The sequence below is a fragment of the Pempheris klunzingeri genome, chromosome 24, assembly GCF_042242105.1.
Source record: "Pempheris klunzingeri isolate RE-2024b chromosome 24, fPemKlu1.hap1, whole genome shotgun sequence".
NCBI lineage: Eukaryota > Metazoa > Chordata > Actinopteri > Acropomatiformes > Pempheridae > Pempheris > Pempheris klunzingeri.
Window position 1 is genome coordinate 9,177,219 of NC_092035.1, and position 20,379 is coordinate 9,197,597.

Consider the following 20,379-nt stretch of genomic DNA (forward strand, 5'->3'; position numbering starts at 1 on the left):
TTCCTCAGGATTTATAATCCCAAGGGCTCCGGCAAAAAGGTGGCTGAAAGAGCTCTTTATAAAGCCAGGGGCAGTTGGTGGCTCACCTCGGGATGGTCACTACGCTCACTCAGCCTACAGTCGAGGATCGTAAGCAGAGAAGAGGGAAGTATCTACTGGGTCACATTGAATAAGATAATATATACTTAACCGTCTGAGCAGGGAAATGTATTCCAAACTCTGTGTTGCTGATCATCTGTAAAAACCCTATCAGAAGCCTCTTAAAAGACATTTTGACGAGCTCCTTGTTGAAAGTAGACACAATCACATTTGCAGCCTGCATGATAATGACACAAGATGCATCTCATATAATCAAATCAGCATGCTGTAACCTGATTACATGAGACTACTCCGGGTGCAGACTGAAAATTACTGGACTGCACTGGTGAGCTAAGGGCTTCGGAAATGGTGGGCTGACACAAACCAGAGCCGGAAATCAAGCCTCTCACTCTCACTGCCTGATTACACATTTCAGGTTTCCCTAATCTTGCAGCTCCTCAACAAACACGTGAAGCAATCTGTGAATGCAACTCTACCATAATGCATAATAAGTTATAGCAAACAGTGCCTCCTTGACAGCCTTGGCTCACTTCATAGCAGGTGTTTATTTGTGTGAAGCTGGTCAAAAAAAAAAACAGATCCCTCTAGCTAAGCATTTCCAAAGAAGCAACTGTGGGCCTACAGGGCATAAAGTAACATGACTAACTTTCACAGCCTGTTGTCTGAGTCTGTGCCACCAAAACGCTACATCATCTCACCCCGGAGGAGACACTGGATGTCTCCCTGGCTCGTGTGTGCGCCAAGGTGAACCGCCTGGTTACTGTTTTACCACCAAGTGTCTGTTTAAACTATAGAAGCATTCAACAAAGTGCAACTTTGAGTGCAGCAGTAAATGTCACCTGATTTCCCCTTGGTGAATATCGGACACAAAGTGGAGTAATAACCGCTTAAAATAGCTCAAAGCACGTGTGGTGGGAGTCGCACAATAGCTGCTTTATATCATTAACGAAGCGCTGCAGTAAACAGGCACTTTAACCTGGAGGAGCTGCCGATCACTTGGACTTGAATGTTATACGTGAGCAACCTGTTCAAGAGATGTTTCCGAGTCAGTGCTGCTATTCGGCCTGGATGAATGCCTGCATGATCCCACTGTGTCCCTATCACTTCTTCTGTAAGCTAGCTAAACCTGCCGTGTAATAACAATGGGACCCCCTGCTCGCTGCGGCGATCACCGCCGTGATTCCCCAACTGGCTGTAATAAATTCAGCTAGCGTTAACGTTAGCTGATCAGCCCTGGTACCGTGCAGGGTCGCTTTAGAGAGGCTAGCCCACTTTACACACAAGCTACCGCCGTTTCTGCCAACAATCGCCTTATTTTGAGGCTTGAGACGGCTAACTAGCTGCCTCGGTCGACCACCACACAATTCACAACAAAACAGCCGCAATGACAAGTCGCCCACTCCCGAGCACTCAGCTCAACACTGCGCCTCCTCTTTCAGCGATATTTCCTCAACAACGGAGCGGAAAAATAACGATCACCGGGGTTGTTACGCGGACAGATCGGAGCTTACCTTTTTGTGGTGGCAGTCCGCAGCCAAACGTGGTGTCGTGGGGCGGTAATTGCAGTTAAAATCCCGGGGAAGACGTCGCTGTGCTGGGCAGACTGGGGAGATGAGATTCCTGCCTCAGTACACGAGCCTCTGTGTGTTCGCTCTGCCCACTGGCAGCACGGGAGGCGGCTTAGGGAGCGTCTGCGTGTTCACACCCCGCAGAAAAAGGGTTGAGCATGGTGGATGATCCCTAACTACATTTACTCAAGAGTAATTTTGGCATGCTTTATTCCTATTTTCTTCTACTTTATACTTGTGCTCCATCACATTCAGATCGATACTACAAAATATGGTTAACAAATATATCATGATGTATTACTGTTAGTTGAGATAAGAGCTGTAGACCCACCTTTAACAGCTGCATACTAATGCTTCAATAAATGTAAAACAATAACCTGACATGCCATATTCTGAAAGTGAATTTTGATGCTGATAAATTTCTACATTTACTTAAGTAAAACTTTAAAGGAAAAAGTAAAACTTTTGCTTGCACCTATGTATTTCTACACTGCGGCTACTTTTACATCACAATTGCAGTACGTAAGTTAGAGGTTTATACTCATCCCCCCACTATAATACTGGATTTGTGCATAAACAATTCTGTAATTAGATACTTCCAGAAAAAATAATTGATAGCAATACAGAAGGTATCAAGACTTCATATAGACTTTGTATGATTTATTTACAGTAATGTTTGCTAAATTTTTCGATTCATTAAAACAAAGGACATACAGAAATGAGATACAACTGTCCCTCTCTCCTTTGCATGAGAATAATGGAAACTAGAGACAGTTGTGACAGAGTTTGCATTTTAATCTACATGTTTTAATCTAAAATCTAAACTGTCAGGCCTGTGTGGTGGGTAGAGATGTAGGCCACAGTAACCGAGCTTCAGTTTGCCATTTGACATTTGCCACAGCAAGGTAGGCAAACGGAAGGGGGGCGACATGAGACAGAGCGATCCTGAACTACACTATATTGGAAGTTCATGCTGCTGCAGACCAGTGAAAGCTTTGTGTTTACTGCCATCTGCTGGCTTTCAGACGCTCCAGCATCCTCAGACCTCACAGCAACAGGCCTCATGCATTTTTATGTGGAGATGCTGAAACCCAGCTGAGTTACTGAATCATTTTAGAAGCTACATTAGGTTTTGTATTTGTTAAAAGTTTTAAAAAGTGAAAGGGAAATGTATTGTTCATCCTCAAGTGCCTGCATTCAAGGTTTCCCTTTGTTTATTCCTGCCCACTGATCGTGAGAATATGGTGATTATGAGAGGTCAGTCATTGTAAATGTAGGATACATGTTCACACGACAAGTGCAGCATGTATGAGGCTCATGATGAACATGTTTCCAGGACTCAGCATGAAAGGTGCATTTACTAGTCAGTGTTACACACACACATTTTCACTATGGAACACAGTAACAACTTGATTTCCTGTGAGGCACGCATTCAAAAGCCGTTCTCTTGTACGTGTACACCACATTCATCCATCAATAAGACAGTTTCTCGTGAAAAGAAAACAAAACTCTTCAGCTCAGTCTCTGAGAAAATAGATTTATTATTCAAATAAGCGACATATACACAGTGGGTTCATGGTTCTAATCAGCGGAAAGCTACAATCATTTACAGAAATATTAAGTTTATGTTATTATCACACAGCTCCGTGGGGCAGGAGGGGTCTTTGATGACCTCAATAATTCACATTCATATAATATTCAAACATATATAATTTACTGTACAGACATTGATTCCCACTAAGGCACAAGTGATTCAAATTGCATTTACTACCATCAGTTTGCACTAAATGACATGACAACACAACAGCTGGGGTAAACTCGGTTTGTCTGGGCGCTCTTGCTTCTCATTAAAGGCTGATTTATCAAATGAACGTATAGTTTTAATCTGAAATACACTGTGAGACTGTGACCGTCGCAGGCGAGGATTGAGAGTGTAAGACATAAACTATGGCGTGAGAGTGTAAAAGTAAGGAGGCTGCATTTAAAAAAAAAGAAGAGAGGAAAATCCATCATCATTACATGGCTCAAGCAGATGAATAAAACAAAGATTGAAGTGGTCAGTCATTGCCTCATTAAGAAAAGAAGACACCACATCTCTAATGCCTACAAAGCTGATGCTGCCCAAATACAAGACAAATTACTTTGGCTGAAACACATTCTTAACTGTATCATCCAACAATGCTTTCTTGACTATTAATTCAACTCTGCAATGTAATGATATGAAATAATCCACAGTACAGATCAAATAATCAAACCCTGCTTAAGAATCCCATTATTCCCATTATTCTATATTTTTACAATTCATTTGTTGAAATTATTGGGGTTTAATAGGTGGATTAACTGTGAATGCAGAGGGGTATTACTTCAGTAGAGCTCAGGAGAAAACAACCTCCCTCACAGGCTGACTGGGGATCTGCTATCACAACCAAAATGACATTTTTCCTGTTAAATTTTGACATCTCCATCTGACTGCTTGTTACTGTCGTAAAGGGGGTCTTTGTTTTCCAAAGATAGAAAAGTACAATCATGATTGTGGTTGCGATGCATTCACTTTCCAAGCCTCTTAGCTACGTCCTTATAGGCCAGCTCGGTTTCCAGTTCAGCTGCGCACGTGTTGGTGAACTCATCTCGGCTGTAGGCGTTGCCAAGGTAACGCCACACCCCTCTGAATTCAGACGGGATGTCGTAGTTTCTGTATTTCTTCGAAACCACCTGTGAAAAAACAAGTTATTGTAACACTACTGTCAAGATCAAATGAGGCAAAACCAAACTAGACCAAGCTAAAGCAGGTTACCTTGACAACATGAAGTTTGGGCAGAAGGTTGCAGTCAGCCAGCGTCAGTTCGTCCCCGTCCAAGTATTTGCGGTTGGATTCTCCACTGCGTCCCATCTCAACCTCATCAGAGAGCTGCTGCATCAGATACTCATCCAGCTTAGCCAGCGACTTGTCTAGGCTCTTCTCTAATGCTGAGACACACACATATAAAACACACATCCAGGTCAGAAGGTCATCAAGGTCGATAAGCACAATATTATTGCTTTCATGGGATCCAAAATCCCTGACAATGTGTATGTATGAATTCATTTTCTGCATTTACCTCGATTCTTATCTGGTCTTGTGTTTTTGACGAAAGCTGAAAATTTGGCAAATATGTCATTTCCTGCTGTGTTGGACTCACGGTTCTTCGCTGCAAGTTTGGGGTACCTAAGAAACAGGAGTACGGTAGTTAGGATGTTGCAATGCCTTTTGCCTATTCCCATGTGTGTGTCTGTGTGTGAGGCCTACTTTGGTGGAGCCAGCATCTCCTCCAGGTACTCCTCTATCTTGTTGACGTCAGTGAGAACCTCCCCCTGGAAGGTGAGGAAGGGCGGGTTTGTCCCTGGGGCCAAGTTGTGAAGGTCAGCCGGTTTCCTAATCAGAGTGGAATCATTTTATGACTTCTGCTATCAATGTGCAATGGTGTACTATTTCAATATGATAATATTGCTTTTTTTATGCCATACATATTACAGTTATGCTAACCACATTTGCCTATAACAATTAGTCTTTTATGTGAAGTGTTTTTAAATGTGACCCACTGAGAATTAGTTCATTACCTTCATGTATTTCTCAAAGCAGCACATAAAGCCAGACCATAATTAAATGCATATATTAAAGCTGCTCTTAAGCTGTCCATTAGCTGTTTAATCAAACAGCAGGTAATCGGCTGATGTGTATGGATCCATTGCAATACTTAAGAGTATATTTGTCTCATATTACCATGCGTATGTCTTTGTGGGTTTTACTTTTTTTCTGTATGCTAAGAGTGATTTTTATTTCACCCCTATGCAAAAATAACAGACATTTCTATTGAAAGTTAATGCCTTCTACCTTCTAAGTTGATATGGTGAACATATTTACCTATTTACACATCCAGCAGACATAGAGCAACATTAACATTCATTTGAAGTCCTGTTTCTGGCCACCTGGTCAATGCAAGTCCAACATTCACTCTCCTTTTAGCTCTGTTTTGGTCTCCACCAATTCCTGAATGAAATATCTGTCTCTTTAGCTGCAAAATGCTTCACCATGCTCACCAGCTCTAGCTGCTGACTTTGTCTGTCTGCCATTTGGAAGTGTACATTGGGTTTATTAAAGTATTTTCACTGAAAAGAACTGGCTGCTGCTGCTGCTGCTGCTGCTGTAAACAATAGGAGCGGAGAGAGCAAACCAAGACAGTAAAAAATAAATGAGCTGAAAGATGCTAAAATGCTCTGTTGAGCTGAGGTGAACGTCAGAGTTCTCTTTAGTGGCCAAGCAGGTCTGTGTAAACCTGGAGCTGATATTTATTCTTTGTTATCTAGTCTTTTATGATGTCTTATTGTAATATCGTAGCATAATCTCATAAACATTACCTCTTGAGGTCCACAGTGGTGACGTTGAAAACTACACCTTTCAGCCAGAGGATCATAAAGAGGCGCTGAGAGAAGGGACAGTTTCCAATGCTCTCCCCATCACTCCCTGCCTGTACACACACAGACATACATACATGGAAATATATTTTAATTTATCACAAGAGGAATTACAGCATTTTAGTTTGAAGGAGTGGGTTTGAAGCTGGGTCTGTATATATACATATGCATATACATATATTAAAATTGGCATATGATCGAATACAGTAGGATGAACGTGTGTGTGTCTGTGTGTGTGTATCCGCGCATGTGTGGTTGCAAAGCTGCAATAGGACACTGTAATGAGACACCAAGTCCAACATGAATAATCCACACTGCTTCCATTAGCCGCCTCACTGCCTGTTTGGACTTCTGGTTCCTTCAACACCGACGTGGTGTATCGATGGTAGAAATCATACAACCTTGTCCTGCCACAATACTTGCCTGTCAATCTACAGAATCACGCACTTTCACAGAACTTGAAGCATATCTGTGAGCTGCTTTTCCCTACATTGTTTTAATACACTGACACTTTTTAAAAAAAAAAGAAATGCCTGAGGAAACAAGTCCAGTAATCTTACCCAGTTTGGCAGATTTGCTGTATTGCACAGAAAACACATTTAGCCCTTTCACTAGAAATCACGTAAACTCCACATAAGAGCTACTGTGTAATCCATGCTGCTGTGCCCTAGAAATGTGAATGCAGCATTACCTCTCATACAGGCATTACTCGCCTTTTATTTCAGTTCAACACGAAAGCAAAGCAGCCGATGTCACAGTCCCATTACACGTGTAGACATTTTAAATCGATTGCACATCAGTTGCTGTGTAGCATCAGTCAAAGTGGCCATTTTTAGTAAAAGAGCTAAAACTTTGCTAAAACACTGCTATGTTTACATAAAATCTCAACAGACACTTATACTCATTTCTGTCTAAGACTTATATGAGAAAAATTAATGCCACTCTCATGTCTGTACATTGAATAGGAAGGTACAGCCATGTGCTAATTAGCTTAGCATAGACACCATCCCATTGGTGTATTATGAAGTCTTCTCATCTAACTCCCTAACTTTTCATTTTCCAACAGGTTGAATTACTTCAAAAAATATCAAAATTGGAAAAGGTCTTCTCGTTATTAATACAAGGTCAGGCATGTAAATGTAAGGTAGGGACAAAGGGACACACAGACATACCAACACATACTGTATCATAACCTCGGACCATTTAAAGCTGCTGCTCTCAATACTAAAAGGACCACAGTAATAATTTATCGCGAGAGAGAAAGAGAGAGATTGTCTATGCACGTGGGTGTCAGGTTAACACATGGAAAATCAGCACACAACAACAACAAGGCATGCACACACTTAAAGGAGCCTCCCCCAACACACACGCTCAATATCATACATATTCTATAGCGTGTAAATTAAATTAGACTTCTCCTACACAAAAACAGCAATCATTGCAGGCAGAATGCAGGGTAAGATAATAAAGTTTGCACAGGAATGTAATTCAAAAGTGAAAGGAAGACTGATCTAGAGTCAGCTTGTGATGTACACAAACTGTACAAACACCAGAAAACACACACACAAAATGTCCCACCTTGACAAATAGCTCAATATCAGGGTCCTTGTCCTCCTCGGCTGCAGTATCCGTCATGGTCAAGAAAAACACGCTTTGCTTGTGTGTTTTGTTTTCCCAAGTGTGTAGATGGGTTTGTCTGTGTGTCTCTATGTGTGTGTGTGTGTGTGAGCAGTCTCAGTTTACAGTAGATTCTACTCCAGGTCCATGTGGTGAAGTCCTCTTGGTCCCATTGCAGCTCTGTCAGAGTGTCAGCTGAGGACGAATGCCAACGAGAGACAGCGTGTGTGTTTGTGCGTGAGAGAGAGAGAGAGAGTGTGTGTGTGTGTGAGAGGTTCAATTTGTACCCACGGCCTCAGCAGCGGGGCGTGACAGTGTAGGGCAAAAATAACCCCCTCGGGTGGGGTTGGGAGGGGGTGTCACTGGAAGCAAGGGCAGGCCAAGTCACTAAAGGGTGCCCTGCCCCTCCCACCTCTTACAGCTGTGATTGACAACACAACCGGGTGACTCTGAATCATGGAGAGTCATCGTCTCCCTCTCAGACTCATCAGCACCCATGGGCCCCATGCTGGGAATTCTCACTCTGCGTCCAAACTGCCTCACCCCCCAGCAGGCCTTCACTGCAGGGTGACATCGAACTCTCTCAGAGAGTTTTTAGAGGTTTCGGTTTCTCAGGTATTTTTGATCGTGGTGGCTAGAATACAGCGATTAAAAGGCCACGAGATAATTGTGTTGATGTCCTTCATTTTTGTTATTAACAAGAATTCAAAGATCAAAACTGTACTTTGTGACACATAACTTCACTGCTATTGTAGTTGATCTGATATACTCTGTACTGGTGCTGTAAACACTTGCCAGAGCTCCAGATGTGTATTATTCCACCAATAAAAATAGTCCTCAACAAATGCACTGTTTCCCTCAGTTTGGGTAAAGTGTGCTGAAACTGATACTTTAGATTTGATTTCAAATGAAAATACAGTATGTTATTTGACCAATGCTTACTTCCTAGCAGAGAAGGCATTTGTATCATGTGATAGATGGAAAATTTGGCCATATGCTCTCATTTATTCAAGCTCAATATCTGTTGATTATGTTATTTCCAGCTATGTGGAGTATAGTTTGTGTCTCGGGAGTTGGGAGTGCTGCAGGACACTTTGATATGTTGAGTCTGTTCTTCTGCTCTTTTCTAATCACATGTAGAGCAGATCTTTATCGATAACATCATGAAATTATTCGTACCCAGCCCCACTTCTCTCTGTCTCTCTGTCTGTGTGTCTGCTCATGTCTCTCACTTTGTTTAAACACAACTGACAAATATATGGAAGAAGTACGGACTGTTGCGTACCATTGCATACACCATTGTAGACCTGACCTCTTCAGTCGCCATGGTCAGCCTGTGCGTGCATGACAGCCTCATCTGACAGGAGGAGCTATGGAGGCAGAACTGAGGTGCCCCGGAAAGGGAGCGGAGAAACCTGGAACTAGTACTCTAAGTAGTACTCTGTCAAATTCTTCTCTCAATACTACCGACTGCTGCTTTGATTAATCAAAAAGAACCTGCAAATCAAAACTGATGTCTCAACTTGCAATAAGCCACCAGCTAAAGTTAGTCAAATCATAAATGTTAATGAATCACTAATAAGACATTGTTAAAGTGACCTGCCAAGTGCGCAGTTGTAAATGTTAATAAGTAGTTTAGGAATGGATTTGGTCCAGATGCCCTAAACATGGTACAGTCCATTGGAGGGATCAACCTCATGTTTTAAACAGCTAGCTAAAACAACAAAGCAACCAGGCAAATAATACTTGATAATACTTGAAGTATTAGTAAATTATTTTTTAAGCATGACTATGGCTATTAATTACAGGCCCTTTAGAATGTGGTACTTACTGTAAATCATGCCCATTAGCCTTAACTACTTTTAGCTCCTGGCCCACAGTTTTAATTCATTGTATAATTACTTGTAGATGGATATAGATTCATTTCTGTAGTTACAGTATGTATAGCAAACAGACTGATGAGATACAATGTTTTTGTTGATGACACTGAATTAGCTAAGTTTGCTCCTAAGTAATTAAAGCTAGGCTCCAGTGCTAACACAAAAAATAAATAGAGAATGGAGGGTGTGCAGGCACTTTGGTGTACACCTAAATCACTCTTACACCACTGCAATGACCTCAAGGTTATACCGCTATAATTTATATGGTTGTTTTATGGTTTCAGATTTATGACCCCTGTGTACCCTAGAGCAACTGGACTTTAGTGTGGAATGTACAGATTATGTGATTAGATCAGCTAGAGAGCTTGTGTGATAGATAGATAGATAGATAGATAGATAGATAGATAGATAGATAGATAGATAGATAGATAGATAGATAGATAGATAGATAGATAGATAGATAGATAGGGGGGACCTTCCCCACTATCCCAGCACTGAGTCAGAACATTCTTGTCAGTTCAACTTAACTTATATTTAGAACCAGAGCAACACACACATGCTCACACACTCATGGTCACACACACGCACACGTGCACACTAACAGACACACACGCAGAAATGACTAAACATGATGACCTGTAAATAGAAGTGTGCTTTCACAGCACGGTGAGGTGTGTAGAGGGCCTAAACAATAGGACATAAAGTCCAACTCTGGACACAGCACAGTCACATTCCACACACACACACACATAGGAGATACTCACTGACCTTGCATACTTGATAATAAGCAACAGATATGAATGGGAGTATGACTCTGATTTATGAGGCCTACAAGTGAGTTCAAAGAGAGTTTGTTAGTTTGATCATGCAATTGCATATGTGTGTGTGTGCAATATACACACACACACACACACACACACACACACATCCACCCCACCTCTGCCCTACCTTAACATAAAGTGTGACTTGAAGTCCATCAATTTCAGGCCCTGGCTCCTGTTCAGGTTCCTCCTTCTCAGAGGCTGATGAAGATGATGACGAAGATGAGGAACTGCGTGATGAGTTCCCCTTGTCCAACTCTGGAGACCTCCTCTGCCAGTCCTCTTTGCAGCTTTCCTCCACCTCTAACTTCTCCTCTTCCTTTTCCTCTTCCTCTTTTTCCTCATCCGTATTCTGGGCCACCATCTCCTCTTCCTCTTCATCCTCAGCATGTGAGGAAGATGAGGAGGACGAGGACGAGGATGAGGAGGAACTGCTACGCCTGTCCTCCACGGGAGGGTGAGGTGGGGGGAGAGAAGGTGGATCTGGGATTTGTCCTATGGCTCGTCCAGTGTTCTCATACTCTGCTGTCTGGTCTGAGGGCTCCTCGTAGGTCAAGTCATATATACCTGAGGACTGGTTCTCGTAGATGAACTCTGGGTTCTCGTACATGTTCTCCTCAGAGGAATCCATTCTGGGTGAAGAGGTCAGACAGTGGTCGTCCTGAGATGGTGGAGTGTGTCAAGGTGCACTGCAGAGTGACTGTGATACCAACGGTGCAGACTTTATCAAAAAGCACCCCAGGACTTTGGACAGGGGAGGCATTAAGGCAATGCCAAGAAAGACAGCGGTGATCCTTAAAGGAGAATACGACTTTAATAGACATGGGGCATTATTGCTATTGTTGGGTGGAGAGTCTGTAGCACTAAAAAGTTAATTATTTAGTGGTTAGAAGCACAAAGTGCATATGTGACAGAACCGTCAACATTTCAACATAATTGGGATAATTCAGTCCAAATGTGTCCTTTTAGTGTTGTTATCATGCTGGTGATGATTATAGCTTGAAGATGAATCTGTTTAAAAGTCATGAGTGGATGAATATGTGACCCAATATGTGATTATGTCTCTGAAAAAGAATTTTATGACTTAAAGTATCTCAGAGAATTCTGTACCATGTTAACTATGCCTCATCTGTCCTCAGAGAAGCTTCTCTGGGGAAGAGATGCCATCAAAATACTGCAGATTACATTTGTGATACATTTGTATGTGGGTAAGTGGGTGTGGAGAATTTCCCTGCCTTGCAAACTGCAGTACAATGCTGCCATGTGATGATGAGAGGTGCTGTGTTGGAGTTGGTCATGCACTTCTCATCTAGACTCATTTACCACAATATCTTCTCATAGAGGTATTTATTTATAAAAACTGGAGCCATAATATTGAGCTATTTTAAGTCACCTTCATTTTAGAAATGTCCTAATTTTTAATAAAGGTACAACAGCTGTTATCATTTCACATTCAAAACATCATGCATTTAACGTGCAAACCACTCATACCGGTCCCGCCCCCCAAATCTGAACCGTGATTCGCTGCTTGACCTGCCAATCTGGTTAAGACGTCAGTCGACGGCTACGTCAAGGTCGCCACAACAAAGCAGAGGTACGCAGTTTTAGCACCAGAATAAAAGCATGATGCTTTTCTCAAATCAAATTATTCACATATTTACGGGCTTTTCTTGATGATAAATAACCAGCTGAATTTCTGTTTATTTAGAAGACGAAACTATAGATGATATGAATATAATCTTGGAATACGTCATACTGCCTTTCAAGGAGGCTTTTACTTTTAAACGCCTTACCGGAAGTGTCCAAAAACAACGTTAGCTCGACAATGTCCGCGTATTTGCATATTCTGAGGAGGTCCATTGATGATGTTGCTGCGAAAATAGTCTGAAGGGAAGTCAGTCAATAGTGCTGCGGGGAATTCAACTGGCTGTCAGCGCTGTTTACAGGTAACGACATTAAACAGGCTGTTAGCATTGGGGGAGCAGCATTAGCACGCTAACATGCTATGCAGACTGCTAACCAGCTCCTCTGCTGATGGTGAAAATAAAATGGACTTTTCTTGCTCATTATATGTCACCCTTTGTGCACTTGACCTCTGCAGTGTGTTAAGTATTAATGTAATTAGACTACAGACGGTTTGGGGTATTTTCCGTTAAGAACGGTGACTTCCTGGTTGTGGGACGCGCTCATTGGCTGCTGTTAAATGTTGACAGGCAATGCTCGATGTCTTATTTAATTTATTTCTTCCTCAGTTTGCACTAAGTAATTTGTGTTATTCCCAAATTTGATTTTACTTTGATAACTCTTGGACTCTTGTCTTAGAGTCTTAGAGGCTAAGTAATTTAATCAGAGAGCTTCAGTGGCTCTCTGTGCTCGACTTCCAGAGTTCATTTGTAACCTAATTTCTTTAGATTTGCACGAGTTTCACGCGTCTTTGAGATCACAGCTTGTTTTTGCTTTCGGAATTACTTAACATCATCAAATCAGAAAGTTAATAAGAGAGTTACACTTGACAGAAGTGAATGGAAGAGGGTTAGGCTGTTGGAGGAAATTACATTACAGGCCCAATTGAGGGTATAAAGATGAGCTACTTGCAGTCAAGTCTGATCAGACATTGGAGTTTCACTGTTCGTCCTTGCTATTCAAACACGTTTTACTTTGTCAAACTGACCTTGAAATGTGCTGTTGGCCTATAAAAAAGTGGAGCTAACTAAATAGAGTTTACTGCTCCTATTCCTTCCTGCTTCAGGATGTGTGCAATTTAAAAGTTTTCGTTTTAGTCCTCTGTAACCTTAACAGTCATGTGTATTTGTGTTGTAATTGGATGCAAATGAACAGGATGTAAACTGTGGAACCCACATTGTGAAGAGGAGGCAAATAACTTCATCAGTGAGAGTGAATTCATTTCTCTGACAGTTTAAAAACTGCACATTATTGTGAGGCTTGGCTCTCGCTCGTACGATTGCACAGTAATCATGGAAAACACAATTAACCTAAAAGGCTATTTTCATTTCAAAAAGACTAATGCTGTTTTGTATTGTGTGAGGAAAGTGGCCTTTGTTAAAAGGAAAACTTGCAAAACTGCATCTTACACTGTTAAAAAGTGAAATTAGAACCCTTTACAGACACACATTGTCCCCAGCACACACAGAGACTACATAGAGAACACCTATCTATTACATCATTTATTACAACCAGTTCCTCTGCTGCTCTGAAACACTGCATTGTTAGCTGACCCATGTTTTGCCTTTGTGCACACAGAATATTAATAGCCTCCACTATGTACAAACGTACAGAAAAGTCTTTAAAAAGTAAGTTGAGCAAAGTCTATTTAGGCACAAAGAGAATCACTTTCTCTCCATGTGCTTCTCTGGCCAGCTCTCTCTAGCTCAGCCAAACATTTGTATTAGTTTTAATGTAAACGCTTCACCAAAGCCTCAGTCTCTTGCCAGGTGCTTTCCACCAAGCATGTGGTCCTGCAATGACAGTTTGTAGATGTGAAAATGAAACTGCACTGCCCACAGACTTCATTACTGTTGTTAAAAATCTTCAAATGGTTCAGAATGCTGCAGCTAGAATCTTAAAATATGATAATATTACGTTCGTTTGAGCTTCACTTCATTAGCTCCCTGTTCATCCCAAATTACACCTTTACAAAATGGTTAATAGGCCTCCCTCATCATTGTCGTACCCGTCATGATCTTATGATACTGGCTGCACGGCTTTTTCCTATTCTGCCCCCTCCTCAGGAGTAACCTCCCTGCTGACAGACAGTCTGGTCCTAATGAGGCCCTCAACCCCAAACTCAAAACTCACTTCTTCACCTTAACTTTCAATTAGTGCTTATTCTACAATCAGGTCTGGCTTTGCAATGTTACCATTTTCCTTTTCGGTACGTAGTTTTTTCATTGTAATTTGCGTGCAACATCTATTGCATGTCTGTCCGATCTGGAAGATATCTGGAAGAGGGATCCCTCTGTTGCTCTCTCTGAGGTTTGTTTTTTTTTTTTCCCATTAAAAGGGTTTTTTAGGGGGAGGGGGTCTAAGGACAGAGCATGTCACACGTTGTATAGATTGTAAAACCCCTGAGGCAAATTTGATTTGTGACTTGACACAACTTTGCAGAGCTACTTGTAGACTCTTAGTCTTGTTTAAACATGCTACAGTTAGTCATATGTAACTGTTGATAACAATTTTCTTTCACATCCGTTCAGGATGTTGCTGAAAATACTGCTGGGCTTCCTTTGTGGTGTCAGAGCTTTGGCCGCAGAAAACGACACAGCCCAGCGGGGTCCCCCGCCGCTGCTGCTGGTGTCATTTGACGGTTTCCGAGCGGATTACCTACAGAGCTTCCCCATGCCGAACCTGAAGCGCCTGTACAGCCAAGGGGTCCTGGTGGAGGAGCTCAACAACGTCTTCATCACCAAGACGTTTCCTAACCACTACAGCCTGGTAACCCTGCTGTTTGTGCTTTCTGTGTTGTGAAAGGCGACCTGTGAGATAGCAGCATGTGATGCCTGTCTGAAAACACTTCCCTCCAGCTGGTTTTCTGTATATGTAAGCAGATAGTAACACAGACATGCCAGTCCAACTAAATTCTAAGCAGACAATAGACAATAGGATAGACATAGTAGACAATAGAAGACTTGGAGTAAACTCATGCACAATATGCAGTATTGGCATAAAATGGATTATCACAATCCAAACCAATAATAATAATTGTCATTGTTTTTCCTCTCTCAGGTGACAGGGCTGTATGCTGAGTCTCACGGCATCGTGGCCAGTAACATGTACGACCCTGTCAGCCACAAGTACTTCCACATTGGCAACACTGACCCGACGTGGTGGAGCAAGGCGCAGCCCCTCTGGCTCACAGCAATGGACTACGGCTACAAGACGGCGGCCGCCATGTGGCCCGGCTCTGATGTGATCATCAGCAACCGCACGCCCACACACTTCTTTCCCTACAACCCAAATGTGACGTTCCAGCAGAGGCTGGGGAACGTGACGAGCTGGATGTTGGGAGACGGAAAGGTAGAACAGTAACTTTAATAAGCTGACTGTCACCTGTAATGTCTAACTCTTACTTACAGACACATTTCACTGTGTTTCCACTCCTTTTTGTTTGCCCATTCACGTCTTACACTTCTATTTTGCCCTATCGCTGCTCAAAAATGTGTCAACGCCACTTTAGCCCACAAGGGAATAAAATTTGGAAAATCTGGAAGCCATTGTCTGACATGATCTTATCCCACCAGGAGCAAGGAGTGAAGTTTGCAGCTCTATACTGGGAGGAGCCGGACCGGTCCGGTCACATGTTTGGCCCGGACAATTTCACTGCCATGAGCAAAGTGCTGAAGGAGGTTTGTTTAATCTTAAAAACTCACTTGACCTGACACAATAGGCTCCTTTGTCTGTTAGTCTCTCATACTTATAATGTGCTTATAGTGTGGCCACTTCGCACAGAAAGTTTGTTTGTAGTCAGTTCAACCAGAGGCTAGGTTAGCGAATTAACTAGTAACGGTTATTACTGGCTGGTTACTTACTACACGTAAAGTCAGAATGTTTGTCTTGTCCTCAATAGATTTAACACCATCTTTTTAGTACTATAAACCAGTGGTGATTTAGAACCCCGGCCAATAAAAAGGAAGGAAAGGTTAGCTGCAGTCACATCAGCAATGACTTTAACACACTAAACTAAGATGGTGACATAATAGATAATACATCCTTGAGAGATTACATCCACACATTTATATGTGGATTATGTTGTTGAAGTAGAACGGCTGGGTGGGGGCAACAGGTTTTGGTAACATTTCTCCAGTGCAGTTAAGTCTGTGCTCTTGCTTGGCATCTTTATGATATAAACAGTACAAAGTTTTCTTGATGGACTTTGCTGCGTCTCTTTGTATGCGATCAGGTTGACGACAACGTTGGCCTGCTGATTTCGGAGCTGAAGCGGACTGGCCTCTGGGGTCACATCAACGTCCTGGTAACCAGTGACCACGGCATGGCTCAGTGCTCAGCTGATCGCCTCATTCGACTGGACGACTGCCTCCACCCTGACAACTACACACTGGTGGACCTCTCACCGGTCACAGCCCTCTTACCAAAAAATGGTAACCAGGTTCACATCAGCGAGCATGAAATAAAAAAGTGCGCATACAAACTCCACTAGTGTTTTTAGGGCATTTCTCACTTGTGCTTCGCAGACTCTGAGACCATCTTCGCCCTGCTGAGTAAGTGCCACACCCACATGACGGCATATTTGAAAAAGGCCATCCCTGACAGACTGCACTACAGGAACAACGAACGCATCCAGCCAATAATACTGATTGCTGACGAGGGCTGGACCATAGTGCAGAGTGGGGACAAGCTGCCAAGATGTATGTTTCTTTATTTCACTTCTCTGTACTGTAAAAGCCAACAGCAACAAAGTCATCTGCAATGTTTTTCTTAATTGTGGCACAAGTACTTTAATTTTAGATGAAGCAAATTATCTGATCTAATTATACTAAAAGCCATTATTCTTGTCCATTTAGGCTCCTCACTAACATAAGTCTGTTTTTAAAGTCGTTACATTAGTCCTGTTTAAAACTTGTGGGCAGATATACAGCTTAGAAATACTCGCATATTTAAGCAAATGTATACCTCAAGATGCTCGCAGAGCTGGCACCCACCAACTGTCAATCTCCCTCCCTCAGTGGGCGATCACGGCTATGACAACTCCCTATCCAGCATGCACCCCTTCCTGGCAGCGGCGGGGCCTAGCTTCCGTCAGGGATATCAAATCAGCAGTTTGCAGACCGTGGACGTTTACCCGCTCATGTGCCACCTGCTGTCGGTGCCCCCGCTGCCCAACAATGGCACCCTGTCTCGTGCTCGCTGCCTGCTGACTGCTGAGACCTGCTGGGATGTCCCTCTGATGATCGTCCTGGTGGTGGGCGTCCTTCTGGTGCTCACTACAATCACTGGTAAGTCTGGATGATTGAAGCACTATATTAATGTGTGTTATGCCTATGAATAATAAAAAGGGGACCCAGGATAGACCCCTTGGGAACCCCCCCAAAAAAAGAACTTCTGCTAAATCCCAGACTTGTCGGTGTATATGCACTCTGTCTCCAACTGATCCTCAACCTAACATGAGTTGTTGTCCTTAGTTCTGTTCAGGTTGCTGAGCCGCTGCCGTCCGCCAGGCCCCCGGCCCTTCCAGAGGCTACACGTTGACGATGATGATGACGACCCCCTGTTGGAGTAAAACCAGAGCCAGTCACTTACTGTGTCACTCATGCTCCAATAGGTACTTCACATGTTGCACTTTACTCACTGAGCCGATGCCCTTGCTTTCACTCTGGCATGTGTGTGCTGTTTGTGTGTGTGTTGATGTGTGTAGAAAGACTTGTTTTAAAAGCTTCAGGCCTGCTGACACCTACTGTGTCAGGAGTTGTACACTGGTGTACAAACAAAATAGTTGTTTCTGATTCTTCATAATGTTACTGCTGTTAAAAATCCTGTTGCGATGGACTTGAAGCCAGTGGTGTTAATATGGAATGTAACTTGTTTTGAGGAAATACTGAAGACTTTTTTGTTGGGAGGATGATAATATTGAGATTAATGATTAAATTCTGGGAGGTCAGAAGACTTTTGTTGAAGATACTGATTCAAGAGATTTATTTTTCTGCAGGAATTGTCATTATTAGTTTTTTAATATTTATATTGCTATGTTTTGTCAGCAGAGGGAGCCAGAGGCTCATATAACATTTATATTGCATTTCACAGAGCGCCTGTGTTTCATAAGGAGGAAGGTCCGTACTGTTTCTGTTTTGGTCAATTTGTTACAGTGATGCCCAGTGAGGCTTGAATTCGTATCCATAATTACGTGCTTAAAAAGTGAAATTTTTAAAGCTGAATACATTTTTACTGTGAAATCATAGTTTAATAGAGATTAAATGTAAAAGTTACAGCAAAGTGAAAGGGCATTTTGAAGAGGGCTGAAGAGATGTCTATGCATATTTATCAGTAAGAACAGGTGTGTCAGCCAGGTAGCCATCCTGCCCTTATGGTATGTATATAGATTATACCAAAGACTGTTATTAAGCTTCACAACAGATGTTCACCGTGTGGAACAGAAGACAAAAATGTTACAGAGGGATTTGTATCACATATTTAAAGCAATATAATTATCATTAGTATAAGGTAGGGCAGTAACACACTAGATCACCGAGATTTTAAAAGTGGCACAAGTTCAAACTTAATTTCGTATTGATCTCATGCCTCTTTTTTAAAAAACTTTTTTCAGCAAATCCATTTTAAAGACCAAAGCCAACAATGAATATATCCAACTATAGGTATTAGTAATACTAAGTATCTCCTAAGTGTGTGCCATAGAGCTAAACTACCCTCCAAAAAGTATTAAAACTACAAGACTGCTAATAATGAACATGGGCACTGTAGTTTATTTTGAGTCATTTCCACATATACCGCCCTGCCGCTGTAAATACAGTGTAGCACTAAATGTGTATTCATCCGTAGGTGAAAATAGGTTTGTGGAGAAGTACTGCGGCCAGCTGTTTCAGGATAGTACTTAGGTGTTTTTTAAATAACAATAAACAATATATTTCTAACCTGTTTTTTGGAGCTGTACCTCTGTAGTAGGAGCCGATGTGTTTTGGACTGTGTGCCGCCAACAGAATAGGGATGTACAAGACGTGCCTGATATCAAGCATAAAGCAGTTTTCAAACCATATAATCCTTCATTCAGTTTATTGTAGACAACTTTTCAGGCCCACAAATTTCTTTCTTTAATCCCTGGGACTAACACACTGTTGGTTTTGGTCTTTTCATGTGGTTTCTTCACAAATATATAATATCGTCAGCCTCATCCTGTAATGCACTGCTGTTAGCATGCTTCTCCAGTCATGTATCCAGTGATATTTATATTCTGTCCATGCGTTTTGTCAGGTGAGTGTGCTTTTTGCTGCTGAATCAAGTGATGAGAAAAACATCCACATTCAAAATCATGGTCATGTTCTGTTCTTTTCCTATATATATATATATATATATATATATATGTATAATACTTTTTAAACATCAATTATTTCTTGTGATGAGTCTCAAAACAACTCATATTGTTATTTATGTCTTTGATGCTACATGGAATCGTTGCACTCTTTTTGTGCGTGAGGGAAATATAAAAAAGTCTATGTAAATCCTGCCTGCCCTGTAGAGATCCCTGTAGTTTACTGACATTTTCAAAATGAATAAAGTTGATTGAAATCTGCACTTTTGTGTTTTGATTTAAAGGAATGTGGGGGAAAAAATGGAAAGGAAGCGTGACACATTTGGAAAAATTAATTTATATTCCTTTATATTTTTTTTTTCTCCATTGCAGTCACAACATTACAATGTAATAAAATGGTAAATATATAAAATCAAACTCAATACTGACGCATTTACATTTCTGTATCGTGTTCAAAACCAAATGAACTGTACATGTTTTCATTAATATCTGTTTTACATCATTTAAAATCTGTCATAATTTCTATGTAGTCATCTGCATTATTGTAAATCTTTGTCTCTTCACAGATAAATAGACTTTATTTTCAGGAGGTATTGTAACAAAAATAACACATTTCCTAACGCTGGCCACCTGGAGCCATTGAAAATATCATTCAACTCTTCCCCAGAATGCTTTTACACTACTGTAGACACAGAATAGACAGACAAACAAGAGATACACAGTGTGTCTTCTTGTTTCTCTCCCGTTTCGTTTGCGGTGGTTGGTCAGAAACATTCGGGGTGTATCTGGGAATCCCCCCCCCCCGAAGTGCAGAAGATTCCTGAATGGTGTTTTTATGAGCTGACGGAGGAGTGGTTGGTTTGAACACGGTTGATGACAGCAGCCATCATCTCTACAGCAAAGACAGGAGATGTTGAGCCGGACAG

At 41.7% G+C, this 20,379-nt stretch overlaps 3 protein-coding genes across 5 annotated transcripts in view; 1 reads left to right on the top strand and 2 right to left on the bottom strand.

Annotated features, from left to right (window-relative positions):
- Positions 1-1,728, bottom strand: part of mgat5 (alpha-1,6-mannosylglycoprotein 6-beta-N-acetylglucosaminyltransferase) — a 75,608-nt gene extending 73,880 nt beyond the window's left edge. The window contains exon 1 of the mRNA XM_070855439.1: positions 1,611-1,728. The gene's annotated coding sequence lies outside the window, so the exon portion shown is untranslated. The remainder of the gene's footprint in view (positions 1-1,610) is intronic.
- A 1,456-nt stretch (positions 1,729-3,184) lies between these two features.
- clic5a (chloride intracellular channel 5a) lies at positions 3,185-11,212 on the bottom strand. 2 transcript variants are annotated; one of them, XM_070855405.1, is made up of 6 exons: positions 10,565-11,212; positions 6,063-6,172; positions 4,954-5,079; positions 4,766-4,872; positions 4,462-4,634; positions 3,185-4,379 (listed from the first exon to the last, which is right to left on the bottom strand). In XM_070855405.1, exons 1-6 carry the CDS (start codon positions 11,066-11,068, stop codon positions 4,215-4,217), a joined length of 1,185 nt encoding a protein of 394 aa, XP_070711506.1. In that variant the 5' UTR covers positions 11,069-11,212; the 3' UTR covers positions 3,185-4,214. The 2 variants fall into 2 exon arrangements, with proteins under 2 accessions (XP_070711506.1, XP_070711507.1); XM_070855406.1 differs by lacking the exon at positions 10,565-11,212 and adding an exon at positions 7,698-7,970.
- Positions 11,213-11,577: 365 nt separating this feature from the next.
- Positions 11,578-19,714, top strand: enpp4 (ectonucleotide pyrophosphatase/phosphodiesterase 4). Of its 2 annotated transcripts, none has more exons than XM_070855403.1 (8): positions 11,578-11,645; positions 14,652-14,889; positions 15,181-15,471; positions 15,696-15,800; positions 16,355-16,553; positions 16,647-16,820; positions 17,139-17,408; positions 17,595-19,714. In XM_070855403.1, the coding sequence occupies exons 2-8, from the start codon at positions 14,653-14,655 to the stop codon at positions 17,690-17,692; spliced, it is 1,374 nt and encodes a 457-aa protein (XP_070711504.1). In that variant the 5' UTR covers positions 11,578-11,645; position 14,652; the 3' UTR covers positions 17,693-19,714. The 2 variants fall into 2 exon arrangements, with proteins under 2 accessions (XP_070711504.1, XP_070711503.1); XM_070855402.1 differs by lacking the exon at positions 11,578-11,645 and adding an exon at positions 12,301-12,383.
- The last annotated feature ends 665 nt before the right edge of the window (positions 19,715-20,379 follow it).